The sequence below is a fragment of the Symphalangus syndactylus genome, chromosome 22 (assembly GCF_028878055.3).
Source record: "Symphalangus syndactylus isolate Jambi chromosome 22, NHGRI_mSymSyn1-v2.1_pri, whole genome shotgun sequence".
Classification (NCBI taxonomy): domain Eukaryota; kingdom Metazoa; phylum Chordata; class Mammalia; order Primates; family Hylobatidae; genus Symphalangus; species Symphalangus syndactylus.
The window spans coordinates 18,854,678-18,877,928 of record NC_072444.2 but is presented as its reverse complement, the minus strand read 5'-3'; the positions used below and the strand labels follow the sequence as shown (position 1 = coordinate 18,877,928).

The window sequence follows — 23,251 nt, the reverse complement described above, 5'->3', positions numbered from 1 at the left end:
AGCCAGGCCCAGCTGCCTGCAAAACCCACGTCCTTTCCATCCAGGAAAGTGAACAAGCTGAGTCACAAGCTGAAATTTGAAAGCCACTGGGACAATCCTAGAAGCAAGGGATGTTTCAGCACTCCAGGACCCAGCGGACACCCCTCTGCCTCCTGTCCCCACTCCCAGATTAGGGGCCCTTCGCTTCCTTTGAGGGAGACCCCAAGGGGAAAGAGGCGGGAGGCAGCAGCCAGCTCATCTCATTCCCTCCCCTCCTGACAGAGGTGATATCCGAGCTGGCTCCCGGCCTCCCTCCCGCTCTGATCCTCCTGCAGCTGTTCTCCTGGGCACATTCCTGGGCGCTTTCTCGTTCCCACGTCTGGCAGCCACGGCGGCTTCCCACCACCTTGAAGCCTGACTGCTCCTTGTAAAATTTCCTGGCTGTCAGAGCAGTGCTTTTATTGACCCAGGGGACTCAGAAACAGGTGTCACTCAAGGTCCACGGAGGGAGGGGGTCTGGGAATGGAGAGGCAGCCAGAGCCCAGGCAAAGCCATCCTGAGGGGGTGGGGCCCGCCTCCTGCGTCTTATTGACTTCCTACCATACTCTGGGCTTCCCCAGTGCATGGAGCTCCCTCTAGGGCAGGGCAAGGACTCCCCATTAGACCAGAATCTCTCCCAGGGCAGGGCTGGGTCTCCCCACTTAGCCTCAGAGCTTTCTCAGAGAAAAGAGAACAAAAAATGTTTGAGTTTTTAAAGAATAAATGGCCTGGTGTGGTGGCTCACTCCTGTAATCCCAGCCCTTTGGGAGGCCAAGGCGGATGGATCACCTGAGGTCAGGAGTTTGAGACCAGCCTGACCAACATGGAGAAACCCCGTCTCTACTAAAAATACAAAATTAGCTGGGCATGGTGGCGCATGCCTGTAATCCCAGCTACTCGGGAGACTGAGGCAGGAGAATCGCTTGAACCCGGTAGGTGGAGGTTGCAGTGAGCCGAGATCGTGCCATTGCACTCCAGCCTGGGCAGCAAGAGCAAAACTCCGTCTCAAAAATCAATCAATCAATCAATCAATCAATCAATCGAGCAAAACTCCGTCTCAAAAATAAATAAATAAATAAATAAATAAATAAATAAATAAATAAAATAAAATAAATGAAGAATATTTAGCCTGGAGAAGTGGAGACTTGAAAGACACAGCTGCTTTGAGCATCCCCCAGAGCGTGAGCCCAAGAGGGAGTCAAGAGGGAGCATCTGAAGTCCAACAGGAAGGTCCACAGGAGAGGGCTCAGGACTGAGAGCTCAGGGTTCCTGCCTTTGGTCAGCTGTGTCACCTTCAACAGGTCGATTTCCTCTCCCGAGACTTCGTTTCCTATCTGCTAATGAGGGGATGGAACTCAGCCATCACTAAGACCCTTACATTTCCATCATCCTTATTTATTGACAATCGGGGATGCTTTGTGAGGTGATAAGATTCCCATTACCAGAAGCGTTCAAACAAAAGCACAATGTCCAGTCAATCAGGGACCCTGAGGTCTTTGAGTTATGACCTCAATGTCCCCGGAGTACTGCTTAGATTGTATGGCTTCATACATTTTAGGTCTTGGTCTTTGATTCTAAAGGTCTGTGGTTCTGGAATTTTGCAGTCGTATAATATCTCATCTCAGTGGGCCTGGGAGATGGGTGGGTTAGTGGATTGGTTCAGGGTGGGCTTGGAGCCAAATACCTAGTTGTGGATTCCAGCTCCATCTCTTACTCTCTCCACCCTCCACCCATCTCTCACCGGCAAGATGATGATAATAATGTCTACCTTGCTCCGAGGATTAAATGATTACATGTAAAAAAAAAAAAAAAAAAGAGGAAGTACCTGCACACAGAAGTGCCATAAATGGGGGTTGTTCTTACTGAAACTCTGCCTGTTCTTGGCAGCTCCAATTCTAGCCACCTTTGCAGCTCCAGGTACCTTCACCCAGCAGTCATTTATGGAGTACTTGCTGTGTGCCAGGCGCTGTTCTAGGCATTGGGGATTCACTGGGCAAAAAGCTCTGCTGTCTTGAAGCTGGCATTCTCATAAACACGTGCGCAAGTAAACATGATGTCAGGTGGGGATCTGGTCACCAAAGAGTGGCCTGTTATCCTCTCTGGCTCCCTCAAGCCTTGCTTCCCTGCAGGGGCTGGGAGCATCTGCTTGAAGCCTGCTGGATGTTACCATGACTGGAACACCTCTGCCTCAGCCAGGAGAAAGCCAGAGCCACATGAAGGGCAGCCAAGGGGGTGTCAGGCAGGAGAACCCCTGCCCGGGGACCCATGACTCCTTTCTCTGGAGTGATGCATATATCTTCCTTAGAGGTGAACAGATCCATTTTTTCCTAGGTGCCACAACCCTGAGCCTGTGAATTGCTTCTAGAAATAGAGGCTGCAGGGCTGATAGGTCCCAAGGTCACCCCATGGCCTCTCCCACGACTGCCTGTGATGACTTCCCCATCCTTCAGATGATCAGCACCAGGAAACTAGGGCTGTGTGCCCTTTGCTTTACGGTCTTTGGAACCCTGCTTTTTGCTTGGGGCTGGGGTGGGATGTTCTGAACAGAAATCCCGTTGTGGAAGCACTACAGAGATTCACTAATCAACAACTTATGCCAAATCTCTTAACACTAGGTAGCATTCATGGTGCATTTCTTTTTTCTTTTCTTTTTTTTTTTTTTTTTTTTGAGACAGAGTTTCACTCTGTCGCTCAGGCTGGAGTGCAGTGGTGCAGTCTCGGCTCACTGCAACCTCCGCCTCCCAGTTTCAAATGATTCTCCTGCCTCAGCCTCCCAAGTAGCTGGGATTACAGGTGCCCACCACCATGCCTGGCTAATTTTTTGTATTTTTAATAGAGACAGGGTTTTGCCATGTTGGCCAGGCTGGTCTTGAACTCCTGACCTCAGGCGATCTGCTGGTCTCGGCCTCCCAAAGTGCTGGGATTACAAGCATGAGCCACTGCACCCGGCCTTCATGGTGCATTTCTTATGTGCCAGGCATGATGGCTCACCAGTCTACATATGGTATGTTTATTAATTCTCACCATGACCTGCGGGGTATGTGTGATTCTTCTCTCCATTTTGCAGACGAGAAAACTGAGATGTAGCTAAGGAAAGTGACTTCCTAAAGCACAGTTATACACATATACAGTGGAGTACTATTCAGCCATAAAAAAGAATGAGATCCTGTTCTTTGCAGCAACATGGATGGAACTGGAGGTCATTATGTTAAGTGAAATAAGCCAGGCACAAAAAGACAAACTTCACGTGTTCTCATTTATTTGTGAGAGCTAAAAATTAAGGCAATTGAGGTCATGGTGATAGAGTAGAAGGATGGTTACCAGAGGCTGGGGCGGGTAGTGGGAGGTGAGGGGAGAAGTGGGGATGGTTAACGGGTTCAAAAAAGGAATAAGGATAAAGAAGATGTATTTGTATTTGATAACACAATAGGGTGACTATAGTCAATGATAATTTAATTGTACCTTTAAAAATAACTAAAAGTGTATAATTGGACTGTTTGTAACACAAAGGGTAAATGCTTGAGGTGATGGATACCCCATTTACCCCCAATGTGATTATTATACATTGTATGCCTATATCAAAGATCCCCTCTATCCTATAAATATGCATGCCTACTATGTAGCCACAAAAACTAAAACTTAAAAAGAAGATACAGTTCAAAGTGACTGTGCTGGGACTTGAACCCAAGTCTATCTGCTCAGGTTCGTTTCCTCTGTGCTACATGAAGAGAAGGGCCAGATGGAATACTGGACACAGTACACAGATGGCATCAACTGTACCCTACTCCCAGTGCAGGGTATTGAGAGAAGGATCAGAAATGAAGAATAAAACCCAGCCCCTGCTTTCAAAGAACTCAGTCCTGACCAGAGATTCTGGGTAGGGTGCTGGGGCTGTCGCTGTCCCTTTTAGAGCATTTATTTCCCTCTCTGTAAATGGGCAGCTCGTACGAGACGCTGACAGAGACCCTTCCAGCTCAGCTACCTCAGAGGGTCTCCAGCAGAATGATGCTTACCTGTGGCTGACGCCGTTCTGAGCATGTGGCCTGTGCTAACTCATTTGAGGTCCAGAACCACTTAGGAGATGGCTGTTATTAGCCCCATTTTATGAAGAAACTGAGGCACAGAGGGATAACAAAAATTTTCCCATCTTAGGATTTAAAGGCAGAATTCCATCCCAGGCACTTGACTCCAGAATCCCTGCTGTCAACCATCCTGTTACACTTAGTGAGAAGGGAGGTGCCTACTGGGAGGGATGTGAAACTAGGGACATAGGACAATGAAGGAAGAAGAGATGACAGAATTGGCAACAAAGGCATGCCCTCTCCTCCAGGAAGTCCTCCTGGATTCTGAGAGGCAAAGTTGGAAGCCCCTCCTCTGAGCTCCTTATCCAACTTTGCATGTCACCCCATCTGAGCTTACTGCACTGAAAAGCAGCTGCTGTTTGATTTGTGCCCAGGCAAAGGGCAGTTTGAGGGCTAGGACTGGGTCCTGTCCATCTCTCTAGCCTGTCTTACTTGGCACAGAGAGGAGTCCCAGTAAAAGTTTAAGATGGGAAGGCGGAAATAAAGAAGGAAGGGAAGAGTAGGAAAAGAAAGGGAAGGGATTAGAAGGGAAGGGAAGGAGGAAGAAGCATCCAACTTTATTCGGCATTCTTTTTTTGAGGAAAAGATGAGCAGCACCTAAGGACCAGCTGCTACATAACAAACTAGAGTGGCGTATCCCAAACGCCCATCATTCTCCCACCCACCCAAGATGTTCGCCACGTTCACATATTATCTATATTGTTATTTACTTTTCAACGAAATCAATGTGTTTTAAAATAAAAATGCACAACACTCCCATAAAGGGAAGGCAGTTGTTGCACACACACACACACACACTCACACACACACACACTACACACAAAAGAAACCAAAACAGCATGATTAAAGGCTTTCAGGAAAACGTCACCTGCAAACGCCTCCTCTCCCTGCATTCAGAAGGGAGATTAGCACAGGTTAGAAAGGCTGAGGATGCATTCGCACCAAACTGAGACCCCTCTTCCCGGCTTCTCCATGCCCAGGAAGCCTGGGAGAGAAGTGGAATGGAATAACTTTCCCATCCTCATGTTCAGGTTATCGAATTCTGTTTCTCCAACAGGGAGCAGTGGCAGGAGGCCCACTGTTTGGGAAACGCTGAATTAGTACAAAGACCTCCCCATACCCTTCCCGCAGAGCCTGGAAGCTCGGAGGCAAGGCCATTCCTTGCAGGGCTCCCTCCAGCATCCCTCCCACTCCAGGGTGCCCCGGGGAAGCCCTCGGCTCCCTGCAGAAGTGGGGAGAAGCCAGGGCTTTGAATCCATCGGGAGCCAGTCGTTTTCCCTCCAGGCTTGGCTGCCTCCTCTCCCTTTCTCTGTGAAACCTCAACAGGTCAGAGCCGGCAGCTCTTGTTTATCCAGCCTGCAAAGCTGAACGCTGCTTTTCCCACCAGGGAAGGATGACTCTAGGGGCGCATAAACGCCCTCCACCCAGCTGCACTCCCCTCCCCCATCTCAGCAGACACGGTCCAGAGATTTGGGGGTCTTGGGTGATCAGGTGCCAGGGGAGGTTGCGGCCTTCACCCCCCATAAGGATGGGACACCAACCAAGCCTTGTGGCCCCAGCCCCAGCAAAGGCACCCCAGAGCCAATCCTGCCTCCCCTTGTTCATTCATTCATTCATCATTCACTCTTTCATTCATTCGACAAGTATTCCTTGAACACTTACTGAGCTCCAGGCATTGGGCAAGGAATGCATGGCCTCTGCCCCATGGAGCTTGGGTCCAAGGGGGACATTAGGAGCAGCACAGCCAAGAAACATAAATAAAATCATTGCTCCTGTGGGGAAGCACACAGGCAGGAGGCCCCCTTGACAGAAGGCAGAGAACCTACCTGAACCCACCTTAGATGCGGCAATTAAGGAGTAGGAGTAGGAGGAAGCATTTCAGCTGAGCTCTGAAGGCCAAAGAGCCAGCTGCAGGAAGAGTGTTCAGGTGAGAGGGAACAGCACGTGCAAAGCTAAAGGTGGAAAAGAGCCCCCTCAAGGCAGCCCCAGTGTGCACCCTCATTCTCCTCTTTCTCTGACCTGTCCCAGGAAACTTGCAAATCCAGATAAGTGGGCTCTAGAAAGCCAGAGTGATTTTTTTTTTTTTTTTTTTTTTGAGATGGAGTCTCGCTTGTCGCCCAGGCTGGAGTGCAGTGGCGCGATCTCGGCTCGCTGCAAGCTCTGCCTCCCGGGTTCACACCATTCTCCTGCCTCAGCCTCCCAACTAGCTGGGACTACAGGCGCCCACCACCATGCCCAGCTAATTTTCTGTATTTTTAGTAGAGACAGGGTTTCACCGTGTTAGCCAGGATGGTCTCAATCTCCTGACCTCGTGATCTGCCTGCCTCGGCCTCCCAAAGTGCTGGGATTGCAGGTGTGAGCCACCGTGCCCGGCCAGACTGATTTTAAGTTTGAACCTCAGCTCCAACACAGACTAGCTATGTGGACTTGGGCAAGCAACTTGACCTCTGTGAGCCTTGGTTTCCCCTTCTGTAAAATGGGAATAGGAGAACACATCTCATGGGTCTATGTATGGATTGATAACGTGAAGTGCCAGCACGGGAAGGGGAGACAAAGATGTTGGGTTATTATCCCACTAATGTTTGATAAATCCGTGTGTGTGTTTCCTATTTCAAGAAGGCCCAGGGTGTGTAAGCAAAGTAGGTCCTCAGTCTCCAGAGAAAGAACCCGGCTTGCACATCTGGGTCTGAAGTGCAGGTCTGATTCAGGTGGGTTGCAGATGTGTGGCTTCCTCCTGGGGGGCTTCCTGGAGGAGGTGGTCAAGCAGGGCACCAGCATCCCTCCAGGAAGGAGCAGCATTAGAGGAAAGAGCACTGGCCTGAGAGCCACACAGGACTGGCTGGGCCACTGACTCAATCTGGCCCATGGACAAGTCACCCACTTCCTTTGGGTCTTGGTTTCCTCATCTGTAAAATGGGGATAATATAGAACCCCCTCAGTGGCGGTTGTGAGGGCAGAATGGGGTCATACCTATGAAAACACTTTGCAAACCGTCCCATGCTGCACAATGCCGGGGCCTGCAGGAGGATGCTGGCTGGATCAGAGGGTGATGGCTTGGGCAACTGGGTCTAGATGCGTTGCAGCTCTCTGCCAGGAACCTGGCCGAGGGGTTTCCATTCTCTGCTCTCCACCCCCCAGGTCTGGTTCAGCAACCGCCGCGCCCGTTGGCGTAAGCAGGCAGGAGCCAACCAGCTGGCGGCGTTCAACCACCTTCTGCCAGGAGGCTTCCCGCCCACCGGCATGCCCACGCTGCCCCCCTACCAGCTGCCGGACTCCACCTACCCCACCACCACCATCTCCCAAGGTGAGTGTCCCGGCCCCCGTCCTGCCATCTCAGTGGTGCCCCTTCTCTTCTTTCTTTACTTTCACTTACAAAGGCCCTTCTTTTTTTATGACCATTTCTTACTTTCATGCGAGCAGGCTGTAAGAGAAAAAAGATGCAATCCTGCCCTTGAAATTCTTGGCCCTGACACAGAGCAGCCAGGTGGGGTCCCCAAGGCAGCCCCTGTGCACCTGTTTAGAACTGAGCTTCTCAAATGGTACCAGGGATCTCCCAGGAATGTTACTAAAACGCTGGTCTGGGTGAGGCCCAAGGTTCTGCACTTCTAAAAATCCCCCTGGGAGTGCCCAAGCTGGTGGGGCATGGACCAGGCTTTGAGGAGCGAGGATTTGGAGGAGAGGACACTGGGCTGACCCGCTTTGGAGGGAAAGGGACAGATTCTCCAGGGATTTGGGGACCATGCATAGTCACAGTCTTTGAGTTTTTAAAATGAGAGTGACATGAGTACGTGTGTGTATGAGTGAGTGCATGTGTGTGCGTGTGTGCATGAGTGTGTGCATGAGTGTGCGTGTGTGTGCATGTGTGCATGAGTATGTGCGTGAGTGTGCATGAGTGTGTGTGAGTGCGTGTGTGTATGTGTGCGTGTGAGTGTGCACGAGTGCGTGAGTGTGTGCATGTGTGCATGAGTATGTGCGTGAGTGTGCATGTGTGTGAGTGTGTGTATGAGTGTGCGTGTGAGTGTGCGTGTGTGTGCGTGAGAGTGTGCATGTGTGCATGAGTATGTGCGTGAGTGTGCGTGTGTGCATGAGTGTGCGTGTGAGTGTGCATGAGTGTGTGTGTGTGCATGAGTGTGTGCGTGAGTGTGCGTGTGTGCATGAGTATGTGCGTGTGAGTGTGCATGAGTGTGTGTGTGTGTATGAGTGTGCGTGTGTGCATGAGTGTGCGTGTGTGTGCGTGAGAGTGTGCATGTGTGCATGAGTATGTGCGTGAGTGTGCATGTGTGTATGAGTGTGCGTGTGTGCATGAGTGTGCGTGTGTGCGTGCATGAGTGTGCGTGTGTGCATGAGTGTGTGCGTGAGTGTGCGTGTGTATGAGTGTGCGTGTGTGTATGAGTGTGCGTGAGTGTGCGTGTGTGCATGAGTGTGTGCGTGTGTGTGTGCGTGAGAGTGTGTGTGTGCACATGCGTGTGTACTTGGTGGGAAGATGTTGGAATCATGTTGGAATCTTTTTTTTTTTTTATATTGGTCTCCAACCTATGACAAAAAAATTTACAAAGGGGCTTAAATAATTTGCTGGGACCTCATTTTCTTGCCTCTCTCTCGACAGATCCATTTTCAGAGATGGAATAAAGGTCAGGGCCTCCTTTGAGGACCTGAGAAAGCTCCCTCTGAGGGATTCCCCCCACTCTGGGGTGAACAGCCCTAGGCCAGGCTGGGCTGAGCGGGGTCAGAGCCCTGAGGTCGGCCTGGGAAGGAGGCCTCACTTGAGCCCAGTTCTCCCAGTGGCTTGAAGTATAAGATTCCCTTCTAGCCTTGGAAAGGGAAAGGCAGAGGGAAGAAGGTGAGTGGGTGGGAGAGGATAGGGGATCAGAGGGGCCTTCGGAGAGGAAAGTCTGGGTCCCAGGAGAGAAGGTGAGCCTGCTAGGGGAAGAAGGGTTCCCTCCCCCACCTCACCAGACCTTGCTCTCATTCTGTCACCCCCCACGCCCTGTCCCAGCACACACCAGGAATACCACTACTTGATATTGGCCTCATGCGCTGGGCACAGTGGCTCACAACTGCAATCCCAGCCCTTTGGGAGGCTGAGGCGGGCGGATCTCTTGAGGCCGGGAGTTGGAGACCAGCCTGGCCAACATGTGAAACTCCATCTCTACTAAAAATACAAAACAAACAAAAAACGAATTAGCTGGGCATGGTGGCGTGCATCTATAATCCCAGCTACTCAGGAGGCTGAAGCAGGGGAATCGCTTGAACCCGGGAGGCAGAGGTTGCACGGAGCCCAGATCGTGCCACTGCACTCCAGCCTGGGTGACAGATTGAGGCTCCATCTCAAAAAAAAAAAAAAAAAATTTAAAAAAGATAGCTACCTCATAAAGCCTCCTCTTAAATGACTGGCAGGCTGGAGTTCTGGAGGCCAAGGAGAGAGTCAAAGAGCCCCCTCCAGCACTACTGTGACTTGGTAAGATAAATTGCAACAGTGTTGAGGGTCCCAGCCCCCGCAAAGCTGCACAGAGAGGCCCAGAGAGAGCAAAAGAACAGCCTAGCAGCAAAGAACAGACATGGCTCCGGAGTTAGGCCATTCAAATCCTGGTCCCATCACTCACTAGCCTGGTCATCTTGTGTGAGTGCCCCAAGCCCACCAAGCCTTGGTTCCTGCATCGGTAAAATGGGATTTACAGTCTTGCTTCATACCCTTAGGCAGCATTTGTTAAAGCAACTGGCAAGTGGTTGATGCTCACAAAACAAAACAGACCGGGTCGATTAACAGAGTCCCCATCAAGGTCTGGCTTTCAGCCCAGCTGGCATTTATTGAGCACCTACTGTGTGCCAAGCACTGAGCAACAGGGGCTGGTGTGCATCTGTCTAGGGGTTGTCTAGAATGTTGGGTTGTCAGTCAAGACCTGGCCGGTGCCCAGTGCCCTGCCCAGGAGCCAACTTGTCTCATCCCAGGTAGCATGAGAGGGTAGTCCCTTCCCTCCATGGGATGGAGACGGGGAGGAGGAGGCTCATGGCTTGCCTTCTGCTCTCAGAGGCCCAGTGTCCAGGATGAGGCCACTTGCTTAGGACCTCTCTTGGGTCTGTCTACAGATGGGGGCAGCACTGTGCACCGGCCCCAGCCCCTGCCACCGTCCACCATGCACCAGGGCGGGCTGGCTGCAGCGGCTGCAGCTGCCGACACCAGCTCTGCCTACGGAGCCCGCCACAGCTTCTCCAGCTACTCCGACAGCTTCATGAATCCGGCGGCGCCCTCCAACCACATGAACCCGGTCAGCAGCGGCCTGTCTCCTCAGGTAGGTGGCCTCAGACCAGCACCCAGGATCCCACCGCCCTGAAAGTCAGACATCTGCAGACAGCACGTGGGTGGAAGCCTTGCGCTCTTTCCTGTAGGAGGCTCACTGTGGTCTGGGTTTTTGTTCTAGAACCAGGAATCCTCCCTAAACTCTGTCCCGTGCTCTTGGCTTTTCACCAGGAGTGACCAATTCCTGAAAGGCAGGACCATGTCCTGTTGGCGGAGAGAATTGTGGATGGGGTTCTGGGCCGGTAACTCTACCCTGATTGGTCATTGGAATTCTGTTTGGTCCTGTGTGATTGGTTAAGTCACTCATTGCCTCGGGGTGCTGTTAGAAGTCACAGGACCTGCTTTGGATGAAGTCAGAGAGGTAATGTGGGTGCTAATGGTGGTTATTGGTGAGTTTGGGGAACAGGACTTGATGATGCCGAAGGTCCCAATGAACTTGAGGAACTGATGGGCTCATTTTTGTGTAGCTTCAGCAGGCTCCCAAATAGCTGTGGGGGAAGGGATGAAGTGCCTCCTGCCACATGTCTGTGGTGAGAATCCACCGCACATGATCCAAACTGATCTGAAGAGCCGTAGTGTGGCAGAACAGTGAAGGCTGTGGCGTGAGTCTAAATCCCAGCTCTACTGCTCAGGGGGCTCTGAGGCAAGTCAGCATCTGTGAGCCTCAGTTTATCCTCCATTAAGCAAAGAGAGTCTGTAACTAACCTCTCAACAAGGGGTGCTTGCCACGTTCAATATGCTAATAGGTCACAGCACCTAGCCCACAGCCTGGCATGAAATTAGCGCCAAGTAAATATTAGTTCTCTGGCCCTCCCAGTGTCAGGACAACGTAATTAATATGGGAAACCCATTACCTAAAAGGAGAATAAAAAGAATTCAGAGAAGGCCAGCAAGCTACATCCTGCGGGCCACGTCCGTCCAGCTCCCTGTTTTTTGTAAATAAAGTATTGGAATACAGCCATGTCCATTTATTTATGGTGGCTTTTGTGCCACCACAGCAGAATTGAGTAGTTTTAAAAGAGATCATATAAGGCCCAGCGTGGTGGCTCACACCTGTAATCCCAGCACTTTGGGAGGCCGAGGCAGGTGGATCACCTGAGGTCAGGAGTTCGAGACCAGCCTGGCCAACATGGTGAAACTCTGTCTCTACAAGAATACAAAAATTAGCCAGGCATGATGGCAGGCGCCTGTAATTTCAGCTACTCAGGAGGCTGAGGCGGGAGAATCGCTTGAACCCGGGAGGCAGAGGTTGCAGTGAGCCAAGATTGCACCATTGCACTTCAGCCTGGGTGACACAGTGAGACTCCATCTCAACAAAATAAATAAATAAATAAAAAGAGAGAGCATGTGGTCCACAAAGCCTGAAATAAGCCAGGCCCTTACAGTAAACTAAAAAAAAAAAAAAAACCTTTGTCTGAAACATTCCCAAGAATGTTAATTTTCTGCTTGTCTGGATTCATTTCTGTTTGCCTCCATTAATTTGTGTAGTTGAGGGTTAATTGCATTTCGGCGCCATCGTTTATTTATGGGAAAACCCTTGAGTAAGTCCCTTCCCCTTTCTATGCCTCAATTTTCTCATCCATGAAATGGAGATAATCCCATTACTTGCCTCCCAAGGTTGCTGAGGACTGAATGAGATGATCTGTGGAAGGCGCTCAGCTCAGGTCTGGCACAGAGTGAGTGCCCAGTACCTGCAGGCAGCTGCCTGCAGAGCTCCTAATAGTGATGCATCAAGCCCTCTCAGGGTCCGCAGCATGAAGGGTGATGCCACTTACTTGGCTGAACTTGCCAGCCCCTGCACTAGTCCTCACCAGGCCACCTCACTGTCTTGCTGGGATCCCAGGTGAACTAAACCCTGCACATGGAATGCAGCCTGTCGGCCAGAATGTCTTCCCTGGGGACCCCAGTTGGCCTTTTTGAGGTTCAAGGTCATGGCCTCCATCTCATTAGTGCTAACCTTCCAGAACCCTTGAGATGAGTCACAACAGGATCCCTGAGCTGGCTGGGGGAGGACACTGCAGAGATCCAAGGTGTCCATACCCAAGAATGGGGTCCAGTTGCGGCTTGGTGGTACAAAACAAATATGGAGGAGTGTCCTTAGAAAGCTGAAGAGGGTCTTTGGGGTTGTGTGCGCAGCTGTCTTGCTTTGGAGATGGAAGGGCCTCGGTACACATTGGCCAGGCCAGGGTTGAGAACCTGGCACACCTGACTCCGTGACCACTGCTTTTCCCAGCCCGCCCTGTCTCACTGTGGGCCGAGGTTTACCCCCAACACAGGACTCTGTCACAGGACAAAAGAGAGACTTAGCAAAGAAAGGGCCCCAGGCGTCCAGAGTGTGGGTCGGGGATGGGAAACCGACGCACTGGTGTGAGCAGTGGATCAAGGGGGAGCATGTCCCCCATGGCTAGGAGACTTCAGAGTTGGATGACGTGTTTTCCATCCTTTCCTGGAAGTTCCTAAGTTGGACCCCCAGCCCTCCACGCAGCCCAGAATTTCACTGAAGCTAAAAGCGAGAGGCCTCCAGCCCATTCCTCAGGGCTGGGAGGCTGACATGATGAATTGGAGAAGCTCAGAGGCTCCCATCAAAGGTGTGAAGACAGATGGAGGGTCTGACAGGGGCAGAGGGGACCAAGAGGTGAACAGCTGCTGGAGGAGGACGGGTGCAGGGGCAGCAGGGCAGGCCGTGGGTGCTTCTGTGCATGTGAACCGCAGAGGTTAAGCTGTGAGCACTTCCTGAAGGACCGGTGCAGCGAGCAGGGCGGGAGTTTCTGGGTCTTGTACAAAAGCTCCCGGGGTTGCTAGGCTCCGACTCCCACTGCCCTCCCTCCTCAGTCTGGGCAGGTGGACTTGACACCATCAGCACATCGCTGTGGTCCTGGGAGGTGCGGGGCCAGGAATCCTCTGTGTATAAGGATCTGTAGGGAGACGCCCTGTAAGGACAGATCTGCCTCCTGCATCCTCTCTTCCCAACAGGACCGGCTTCTCTATAGCTCACCTGGGCAGGAGGAGGTTAAGCTTCCCCCCCGGGCTGTGGGGTCAGCACACTGTCCCTTTCCCCAAGATGGCAGGTCCCTGACACATTGCCCAGATAGCTATGCACCTCAAAACTGGAAGGAATTTTTTTCTTTTTTTCTCTCTTTTTTTTTTTTTTTTTTTTGAGACAGAGTCTAACTCTGTTGCCCAGGCCGGAGTGCAGTGGCGCGATCTTGGCTTATTGCAACCTCCGCCTCCCGGGTTCAAGCAATTCTCCTGTCTTAGCCTCCTGAGCAGCTGGGATTACAGGCGCCCGCCGCCACTCCCGACTAATTTTTGTATATTTAGTAGAGACAGTGTTTTGCCATGTTGGCCAGACTGGTCTTGAACTCCTGACCTCAGGTGATCCACCCACCTTGGCCTCCCAAAGTGCTGGTATTACAGGCGTGAGCCACTGCGTCTGGACGGAATTTTTGTTCTTACAGAAGCCAAAGGGGCTTACACTGGAAGATGAAGCTGTGGCTCTGCCGAGCACCTGGGCAGACCCGGGATAAGCTAGCTGTGCATCACGCTGGCCAGCTTGCTACTACTGTGGGGAAGACGTGCCTCCTCCAGTGGCTTGACCCAAGTCCCTTGTCTCAAACCCAGCCTGGGAAGTGGGGACCACAGAACATCAGGGACTCCATGCAGAATCTCAAGGAAAAGCCAGTTACTCATCTCATCTCTGCACATGCCCCCTGGCTTGGAAGAGAGTCACTAACATAGTGAATATTTATAGAGAACCTACTATGTGCCAGGCACTGTTTTAGGCACGTGGGATTAATCAGTGAACAAGAGAGGAAGACCCTTATATTGTCCTAGTGGAGGTGACAGTGCAACAGGGTCAGACAGACAAAAAATATAATTTTAGAAGGCATACCGTATGTTTAATACCAGTGTTGACAAGGACAGCTGAATTTTCTGGAGCCCTTCTAACCTTCAGATCCTGCTCTGGGTGTTTTACATATATTAATCCACTTAAAGGGTAGAGCCAGGATTCAAACCCATGACTTTAGAGCCTGAAATCTTTTCCTTTTCTTTTTTTTTTTTTTTTTTTTTTTTTTTTTTTTTTTTTTTTTTTTTGTTGTTGTTGAGATAGGGTTTCACTCTGTTACCCAGGCTGGAGTGCAGTGGCGCGATCTCAGCTCATTGCAACCTCTGCCTCCTTCCAGGTTCAAGCAATTTTCCTGCCTCAGCCTCCAGAGTAGCTGAGACTACAGGCATGTGCCACCATGCCCAGCTAATTTTTTTGTATTTTTAGTAGAGATGGGATTTCACCATGTTGGCCAGGCTGGTCTTGAACTCCTGACCTCAAGTGATCCACCCACCTCAGCCTCCCAAAGTGTTAGGATTACAGGCGTGAGCCACTGTGCCCGGCCTAGAGCCTGAATCTTAGTTACTTGTTCTGTCTTCCTGCCTCTCAGAAATGCCCTCACTTGCACTCTTCTTAGAGATTGGCTGGTGCAAGTAGGGAAGCCACCCCCATCTATGGAAGCCACCCCCTTCAGCTTGGTGGAGGAAGGAGCTCATTCTACTCAGGTGGTGGATGAGAAAACTGAGGCCAGTGACCTCAGGTTAGGGACCAGTGGGCAGAGCTGAGTTATATGGGCGAATGCCTTTCAAGAGGTTTAGATACCCTTGAGGCTTGGTTCCCTCATCATCTCCCCTACCCGCCCAAGCCCCAGCCTAATAGGATTAGGGATTAGGCACTCAGCACATGGATGTCCCTGGCTCTGTGCACTGGGTCCTTCTGAAGAGATGCAGGGAAAAGGAATCCTGCCCGTGAGACCTCATTCCTGATGAGGTTCATCTGGGGTTAGGATCATAGACTGCCCGCAACCCCCAGCCCACTCTTTCCCCTTTGCCCTGGGCTGAGGGCCAGTTACTTGGACAACGACTGTTAGAAAACAACTTAGAGGTGGGGTGCCGTGGCTCACGTCTGTAATTCCAGCACTTTGGGAGGCCAAGGTGGGAGGATCACTTGAGCTCAGAGTTCAAGACCAGCCTAAGCAACATAGCAAAACCCAGTCTCTACAGAAAATTAACAAATTAGCCAGATACGGTGGGGCGAGCCTGTGGTCTCAGCTACTAGGGAGGCTGAGGTGGGAGGATTGATTGACCCTGGGAGGTTGAGGCTGCAGTGAGCTGTGATTGTGCCACTGTGCGCCAGCCTAGGTGACAGAGTGAGACCCTGTCTCAAAATTAATTAATTAATTAAAAACATAACGTAGGACGAAAGGAACCTTTGGTAACATGAATGACTTTGAATAATGTGACACCTGCAGATTGATCCCTTCATACCAGCTCCTGTCTAGGAATCCCAGGCAGGCCAGGCTCTTAGGAGTAGTGGCCACAGGTAGAAAGGAGAACACAAGGCTGGCCCTTGAGGGATCTCCAGTCTGGTGGGGAAGACACAGCCCCTGTCTTCAGGAACTCATAGTCTGATGGAAGAGACAAAACCCCTCATCCTTAGATGCCCCAGTCGGATGGGGGAAGACACAGCCCCTGTCCTCAGGAGCTCATAGTCTGATGGAAGAGACAAAACCCTCATCCTTAGATGCCTTAGTCTGATGGTGGAAGCACAGCCCTCTCTTGGAGCAGAGCTCCAAGAGACAGGTTGGGGAGACAGGCATCAGGAAGTCATTCAGAGCTGCAGTTCTTGGCAGGCCGAGATCCCAAGCAAAGAACCAGGAGAAAAGTTCTGCCAGTTTCGAGGGTGCCTTGGGTTGAAGGCTGCAGGCAGGGTACCTTGTGCAGGAGGCTTCCTCAGGGCCCAGGCGGTGTGTGCCAGGTGTGGCTGGGAGGTGTGGTTAGCTGGAACTTCCTCATCTCCCAACCTTTTTAAGATGCCAACTATATCAGAGTAGGAAGTGGAAACTGAGGCCCAGAGAGGGCCCAATCTCCTCCCAGATTTTCTGAAAATCACACCGTTGGGTTAGTGGCACCCTTGGCTGGGGTCTGGAGGGCTCCTGCCTCGTGGAAGGGGCGTCGGTCTCCCCAGGAGCACCACTCCTGGTGCTCTTTCCTAATGTCCCACACTCAACATCTCCTTTGTTCCTTTCTGGAGCTTAAAATGAAGGAACCCATAAAGGGATTTACATATTTACAATTTCCCCACACACCGAGCTAATGAAGAATATTCTCTAAGCGTGCAGTTAACCACAACAACCACGATCACGGCCAACCAGCCTTTCTGTCCTTTCCTGCTTCTTGATACCCTTCTCTCGGGTCCAGCCTGTGCCTTTAGTAATTACGGCGACAGCAATGGCAGAGATCATGCTTACAGAGGGCCAGGTCCCGATGGACCTGAATGCTGACCCCACTTGCCCTCCTTGACTCTTGGCTGTTATCTTGTGACCCTCGTTTTACAGATGAGGAAACCTGCCTTGTCCAGGGTCCCCTATCCATCCAACCACCTAACAAACATTTGTGGAGCCTCTTCCAGGTGCCAGGTTGTGTGCTAGGATCTGGCAAGTGGCAGAGTTAGGATTCCAACAGTGGCTCCAGGGCTCACTGTGCTACTGTGTTGTATCTGCCTGGTGCGGTTGGTCTGGTGGTCCATCCAGGGAAGCTGAGGTCCCAGGTCACAGGGGCAGTTAATGGCAGAGTCAGGTTCAGAGTCGCTGTCCCCAAACGCCAAGCTTTCTCTTTCCTCCTGAGACCCACAGAAATCAAGCTCAAGGCTTTACCTTTATTTGTGAATGGGGTCTCCTGGGTGCGTCTTTACAGCACATGCCCAGTACTGCCCTCCTGGCATTGTCTGAGGCCTCTAGGCAGCCAGTTCAGCAAGAAAAGACATTCCATTAATGGCATACCTACTGGACGCCAGATCCCATGTAAGCACTTTGCCTATCTGAAGTCATTCCAGCCCCACAGCAACCCTGCTCTTGGGGAAATAGGCTCAGAAAGGTCAAGTCACTTGCTGAAGGTCACAGAGCAGGTGAGTGATGGAGATGGGGTTCTAATTCAGGTCTGCCGGACCCAGGAACCTCACCACCACTTGACTCGCAGCAAGACACGACCAAGACAGTCCACTTGCCCTAGGGAACTGAGCAGTGCCACTCACACAGTGGACACTGGAGATTCCTACCTCTCTCTCCTATCACTTCCTCTTCATGCCCCCGCCCCTTCATTGGCGACACTGCGTTTATAATAGGCATTTAAAATGAGTCTTGCTGGACCAGGGACGAGGAAGGAGGAGGGAGCGAGAGATTTGTAGGCAGGAAGATGGGGAGGGGGATTGTGGGGTGTTAAATAGCCCAGAATTTTAAAAAAACTGATGCAAATCACTGGTAGGAGAGAAAATTATGTGCAATTACGTCCTGATATTGGAAGGTTTTGCCTAGCCCAGGCAACAAGATCTCATTAACAAGCAGAAAATAAGATTGAAATGGTGTGTAAAAGAGCTGAAAAATGAATTTGAATGCTGCGTTTGTCCACAATTACCCCCTCCTTCACACATATTTTATTGCAATTTTTTTATTATTCTTAATCTCTCCATTCCTCAAAGCAGATTGGGGACATCCTGGCATTACCAGGGCGTCAGGAGGAGGTGTGGAGGATTGCCTGCCCCCCTGAAAGGAGACCCTTCTCTCGCACATTTTCCAAGGTTGGGTTTTGGAGGGATCAGAATTCATTTCTCCGGCTTAGCAGGTTGTAGGAACATGGGGCTTTAACCCCGGCTGCTCTCTCCTCTGCGCCCCGCCCAGCCCTTCCTTCTCCTCCATTCCTGGGCGAGTCTCCTGCTGCCCGCTTCCTCTCTTTGCCTTCTCAGCGTCTCTTTCAGGCCTCCGCTTTCTCAGGAGGCCTCTCCCTCGGGCCCCATGGGTAGAAGGAAGCCTGGAGCGAGAGAAACTGTGCCACCTGTGCCAACAAGCAGCCGTGAGTTGGAGCTCTGGTTCTGCCATTTACTAAATTGCTGTGTGACCCTGGCACAGCTTGCTTAACCTCTCTGGGCTTCCTTTTCCTCATCGGAAAACAGGGGTGATCATTGCTACCTCTCAGTGGTTGCTGTGAGAACTAAGGGAAAATTCAAATTAGGTGCCTGGTACAAGTAGGCACTCACTAAATGTGCACTCATCACACCCCCCTCACCTGTGCCCTAGCCTCCACCTCTGCCTCACTGCCATCCCTTCTGTTCCCTTCCCTCTGTTCCTTTCTTTTACTTCCCCGCTCTCCTTGACCCCCTTCAGTTAGCTGGACAATGCTTGAGTTGGTTTCCTATCCAGGGCAATGTAAGGTGTTCTGCTGACCTAAGTCTGGGGAGGAGAAGGTGCCAGGTGAAGGGGGTTCCCTCTCTGCAGAAAGTAGGGGAAAGCCTGTCTCCTGCTCCTCCCTCGGGCCCCTGGGGAAGGACGAGCTGATGGAGGAGTGCTTGACTCAAGTTGGAAGGGCATGGGCTCTGAGTGGTTTTTCCCAGGATTAGGGGAAAGCTAACTGAGTCATCCCCCCACCCTCCAACACACATCCGCACACCCCTGTTTCTCTTTCTCATGACCAGTGCTGTTGGTATGGAGTCAGGGGTCAGTTTGTGGAGTGGGCCAGGAATCTGTGGCTGGATTTTCTTGGACCTGAAGCCAAATGACATTTTTCAGTGTCTGCCCTCCCCAACTGGCCTTCTGTACCAGGAGAGACTGATCTCCTGCCCCTACCCAAACCGCATCCACCAGCCCCTGGTCACAGCATCAGGCTAACGGTTGGGCTGCCCGTCCACTCTGCTCATCAGGCAGCCCCCAATCCCCCAGGGCTTTTTCCCCTGGTTCTCTTGGCAAGGCCAGCCCCAGAGTAGGGATGAACTGCAAGGCTCAGGGAAGCAGCAATGGTGGAGGTGTGAACTGATGGTCAGTGTGAATTGATGGTCAGTGTGAATTGACGGTCGCTTTAGTCCCTTGCCCTGGGCATCCTCAGCCCTTCCAGAACCTGGGGAGACAGACCCGGCCAAGACCCTGCTCTCACATCCAGCTCCGTCTTTGTCCACAGTTAACCCACCTCAGTGGGAAACGCTGAGTTATTTCCCCCCTGGCAGCTCTTCACCAAACAAAACCACCTGCTCACGTCCATCAGAAGCCTCAGCTCAAGCCCACAAGGAAGCGGCCTGGGCAGAGCCTCTTCTCCTGTGAAAATAGACTCGTGTTTATGTCTCTGCCCTTCCCACCCCTTTTTCCTGGGTGGAGGGGAATGAGGGGGCAGGGGAGAAGGAGGAAACCCCTCCTGGAAAGAAAGGCCAAACCAGGATCAGGAACTTTCCAGACTGCTGCTGAGGGGAATGGAGCATGCCTATGAGTAGGCTCTGCTAGGAACTGGGAGGCCTGGCGGATGGCCTGGCGGATTGCCTGGCTTTCAGGGTGACATTAGAGCCTTTGGATCATTGAAGGAGAAGTGCGAGAGCAACCCTGACCTTGCCTCCTTTCTTAGAGAACTGGGTAGAATTCTGGGAAGACAGCAGGTCTTCAGCCCACCTATCTGAGTCCAAACAAGAGGTGGGTGGAGGGTGGCCTTCAAGGACCACTCTGGGGCCAGCTGTGACGGCTCACACCTGTAATCCCAGCACTTTGGGAGGCTGAGGCGAGCGGATCACTTGAGGTCAGGAGACTGAGACTTGCCTGGGCGACATGGTGAAACCCCGTCTCAACTAAAAATACAAAAATTAATTGGGCATGGTGGTGCATCCTGTAATCCCAGCTACTTGGGAGGCTGAGGGGGGAGGATTGCCTGAACCCAGGAGGCGGAGGTTGCAATGAGCTGAGATAACGCTACTGCCCTCAAGCTGGGGCGACAGACCGAGACTCCATCTCAAGAAAAAAAAGGGGAGGGGCACTCTGGGCCTCTTTTATGCCCACCAGCAAAACATCTTCTTCCATCCAAACTCCACACCTCCAGAGGGTGTGGGCAGGAGCTGACCTCTGCCCCTTTGCACAGATGGAGTAGAGACCTGGCATAAATAAGTGGGGAAGTGGAAAGTAGCCTGCTTGGAAGCTCTAGATGTTTCCACACACCACTGTTGTCAGGGACCATGGTCTTCAGTAGGACCACAGGCAGCATGGCAGTACTTGGGACACAAAATCTTGATGTGACACTTGTATTATAACTAGGTGTCTGGCAGGTAATGGACCACCACCAACTGTTGGGCAACCCGCAGGCATACAGCAGGCCTGGCGAGACACAGCTGTAGTCCATTCTCAAGAGGATTTTGAGGCAGCTGATCATGCGGTTTGCACTTGAACATCATTACATATGATTCCCTTCAAATTCATTTATCTAACTCCCCTTAACAGCATAGAGGGAGACTCAAGAAAGAAATATGCATGGCTGTCTCTGCTCTTATATTTTGGAGAGACAATACTCCTCATCCCACCCCAGAGAAAAATTAGAGTATTCATTGTGGACAATTTAGTGTGATTTCTAGTCAGACAGGAAGACCAGAGGAAGTCTAGAGAAGGGAGGGCATAGTCAGAGAAGGCTTCCTGGAAGACGAGTCCCAGTGAGAAGACAGGACTTGCTCAGGGATAAATAAAGGAAGGTGCAGGAGACTGGTGCTGACCAGAAAGCAGCAAATGATATGGCAGATATTAAAACAGCCACTAATTTAGGCACATCGTGGACACAGTGGAATGATCATACAGACCAGGGCTCAAATGCCAGCTCCTCAGCCGGGCACAGTGGCTGACGCCTGTAATCCCAGCACTTTGGGAGGCCAAGGCGGGCGGACCACTTGAGGCCAGGAGTTCGAGACCAGCCTGGCCAGCATGGTGAAATCCCGTCTCCACTAAAAATACAAAAATTAGCCAGGCATGGTGGTGTGTGCCGGTAGTCCCAGCTACTTGGCTGAGGCAGGAGAATCACTTGAACCCCAGAGGCGGAGGTTGCAGTGAGCCAAGATCTAGTCACTGCACTTCAGCCTGGGTGACAGAATGAGACTCCGTCTCAAATAAATAAATAAATAAATATAAATAAAAATACAAAAACAAATTCTAGCTCCTCTACTTATTTGCCTTGTGATCACAGGCAAGTTATATGAGCTCTCAGAGCCTCAGTTTACTCATCTGTGAAATGGGGCCTCTGCCACTCAACTTGCAGGCTTATGAGAATTAAATGAGATTGTTCATGTGAAACACTTAGTTCCATACCTGGCATCTAGTAAGAGCTTAAGACAACGTTCCCCTTTCTGCTTCTCCTTGCCCTGAACAGAAATTGAACTCCAGAAGTCTTGCTAGGTTTCTCTACCCAGGCAATTTCCTTTCTGGGCCTGGTCAAAGGTTGGAAACTCAGGAGATCCAAGTTTCCTCTAGGCGCTACCTCCGAACCACCACATGATCTTGATAGAGGCCTTACTGCTGTGGGCCTCAGTTTCCCCATCTGTGCAATGAAAGAGATGGACCAACTGCTAGCAGAGAGCCTTCCTACTCAGAATCAGTGATTCTGTGGGTTACTTGTACATCCAGGGGAGTCACAGCCTCCAGATCTGCGGGCAGGGCTGGCCCGCCTCTCAGTCGTACATCTGCACCTCCTTCCTGCCTCCTGGGAAGCCCAGCAAACCTGGGGTTTAGCCTTCCAGAGCTGCCTGGCTTGGTGGGAAAGAACGCAAATAGTGGATTTGTCCTTCTTTCTGATTAGCACAGGGACTGGGGATGAGACAGTACAGCAGACAGAAGGAAAGAAAATGAAGGAGATTAGCAATTAATACGGCGAGCAGACTTGGAGTTTCACAGGCCTGTCCCTGGAGTCCCCTGGGGGAGGGAGGCCGCCGGGATGGTTGGGCAGTCGGGCCTGGGAGGCCAGGCAAGATCGCAGGTAGGAGAGACGGGGGCGACTTTGAGGGTCCCCAAAGGAGACTCATGCTCTCCTCTGCCTCCAAGCCTTTGTACCTGCTGCTCCCTTGGCCTGGAACACCTTCTCCACCACCCCATTGTCATCTCGAGCCCACCCCTACTTCCTTTTTAAGACTTGGCTCCCTTCCATGAAGCCTTCCTTCACCATACCCCTCACACAGTGGGTTTGCTGTGCTTTCCCTGTGCGGTTACCACATTTTATCAGTACATTAAATGTATATATTGATATAAGTAATACAGAATGTCTGTATTGCTACACAAATATTATTAAATAGTAATAAGTAAAATGTTTTAGCATTTACCACAAGCCAGATGCTGTGCTAAGTCAGCTACATGAATTATCTCATTTAATCGTTACAGCATCCCCTTGGAGGAAGTGCTGGAATGATTATTTCTGTCCTACAGATATAGGGACAGAGGCATGGAGCAGTTTAAATAATTTGTCTAGGGTAAGTTGCTCATTAAGGCAGGAGAGCAGGGGCGTCAAGATGCGTACTAGAATCCCAGTGCTTGGACTCAGTCCCCAGCATTGTCACTTCCTACCTGTGTGACCCCAAACAGGCTCTTCCCTGTCTCTGTTTCCCCTTCTGTAAGGTGAGGCTAATAATCATTCCCATTTTATAGAGCTAGCCTGAGAAGTGTGTTCATATATGCAAAGCATGCAGAAGAACAGCTAGCATAATATGAGGTAGCTGTTTGCAGATGGGGTCTGAGGCTCCAGCAGGTGCCACCAGGGGCCAAGGTCACAGTGAGTTAGCACAGGGCCAGGACGCAGACCTCCTGTTGCAGAATTCATGTTCCCTCAACACCTTTGCAGCTGTCTCTTCCACACTCATTTCCCATCTTCTTTCCATCAGCCTTTTCCATCCTGTTCCCCCGCTCCTTCTTGCCCCCCACTCTAGGTTCCTGCCCTGCCCCCACCTCAGCCCCAGGGCTCCCTAACCTTCCCCACAGGCCCTTCTCTCTCCTGGCCCTCTCCCCGCCTGTGAACATGTTTCTCCAACACCTTTTTC

The 23,251-nt window shown here is 51.3% G+C and overlaps 1 protein-coding gene across 7 annotated transcripts in view; it reads left to right on the top strand.

The window, feature by feature from the left end:
* PAX7 (paired box 7) overlaps window positions 1-23,251 on the top strand; it is a 119,695-nt gene that overhangs the window by 63,031 nt on the left and 33,413 nt on the right. For all 7 annotated transcript variants that reach the window (XM_055262302.2, XM_055262299.2, XM_055262298.2 and 4 more), the window contains 2 exons: window positions 7,239-7,404; window positions 10,188-10,390. In XM_055262302.2, the coding sequence (XP_055118277.1) occupies window positions 7,239-7,404; window positions 10,188-10,390 (369 nt within the window). The remainder of the gene's footprint in view (window positions 1-7,238; window positions 7,405-10,187; window positions 10,391-23,251) is intronic.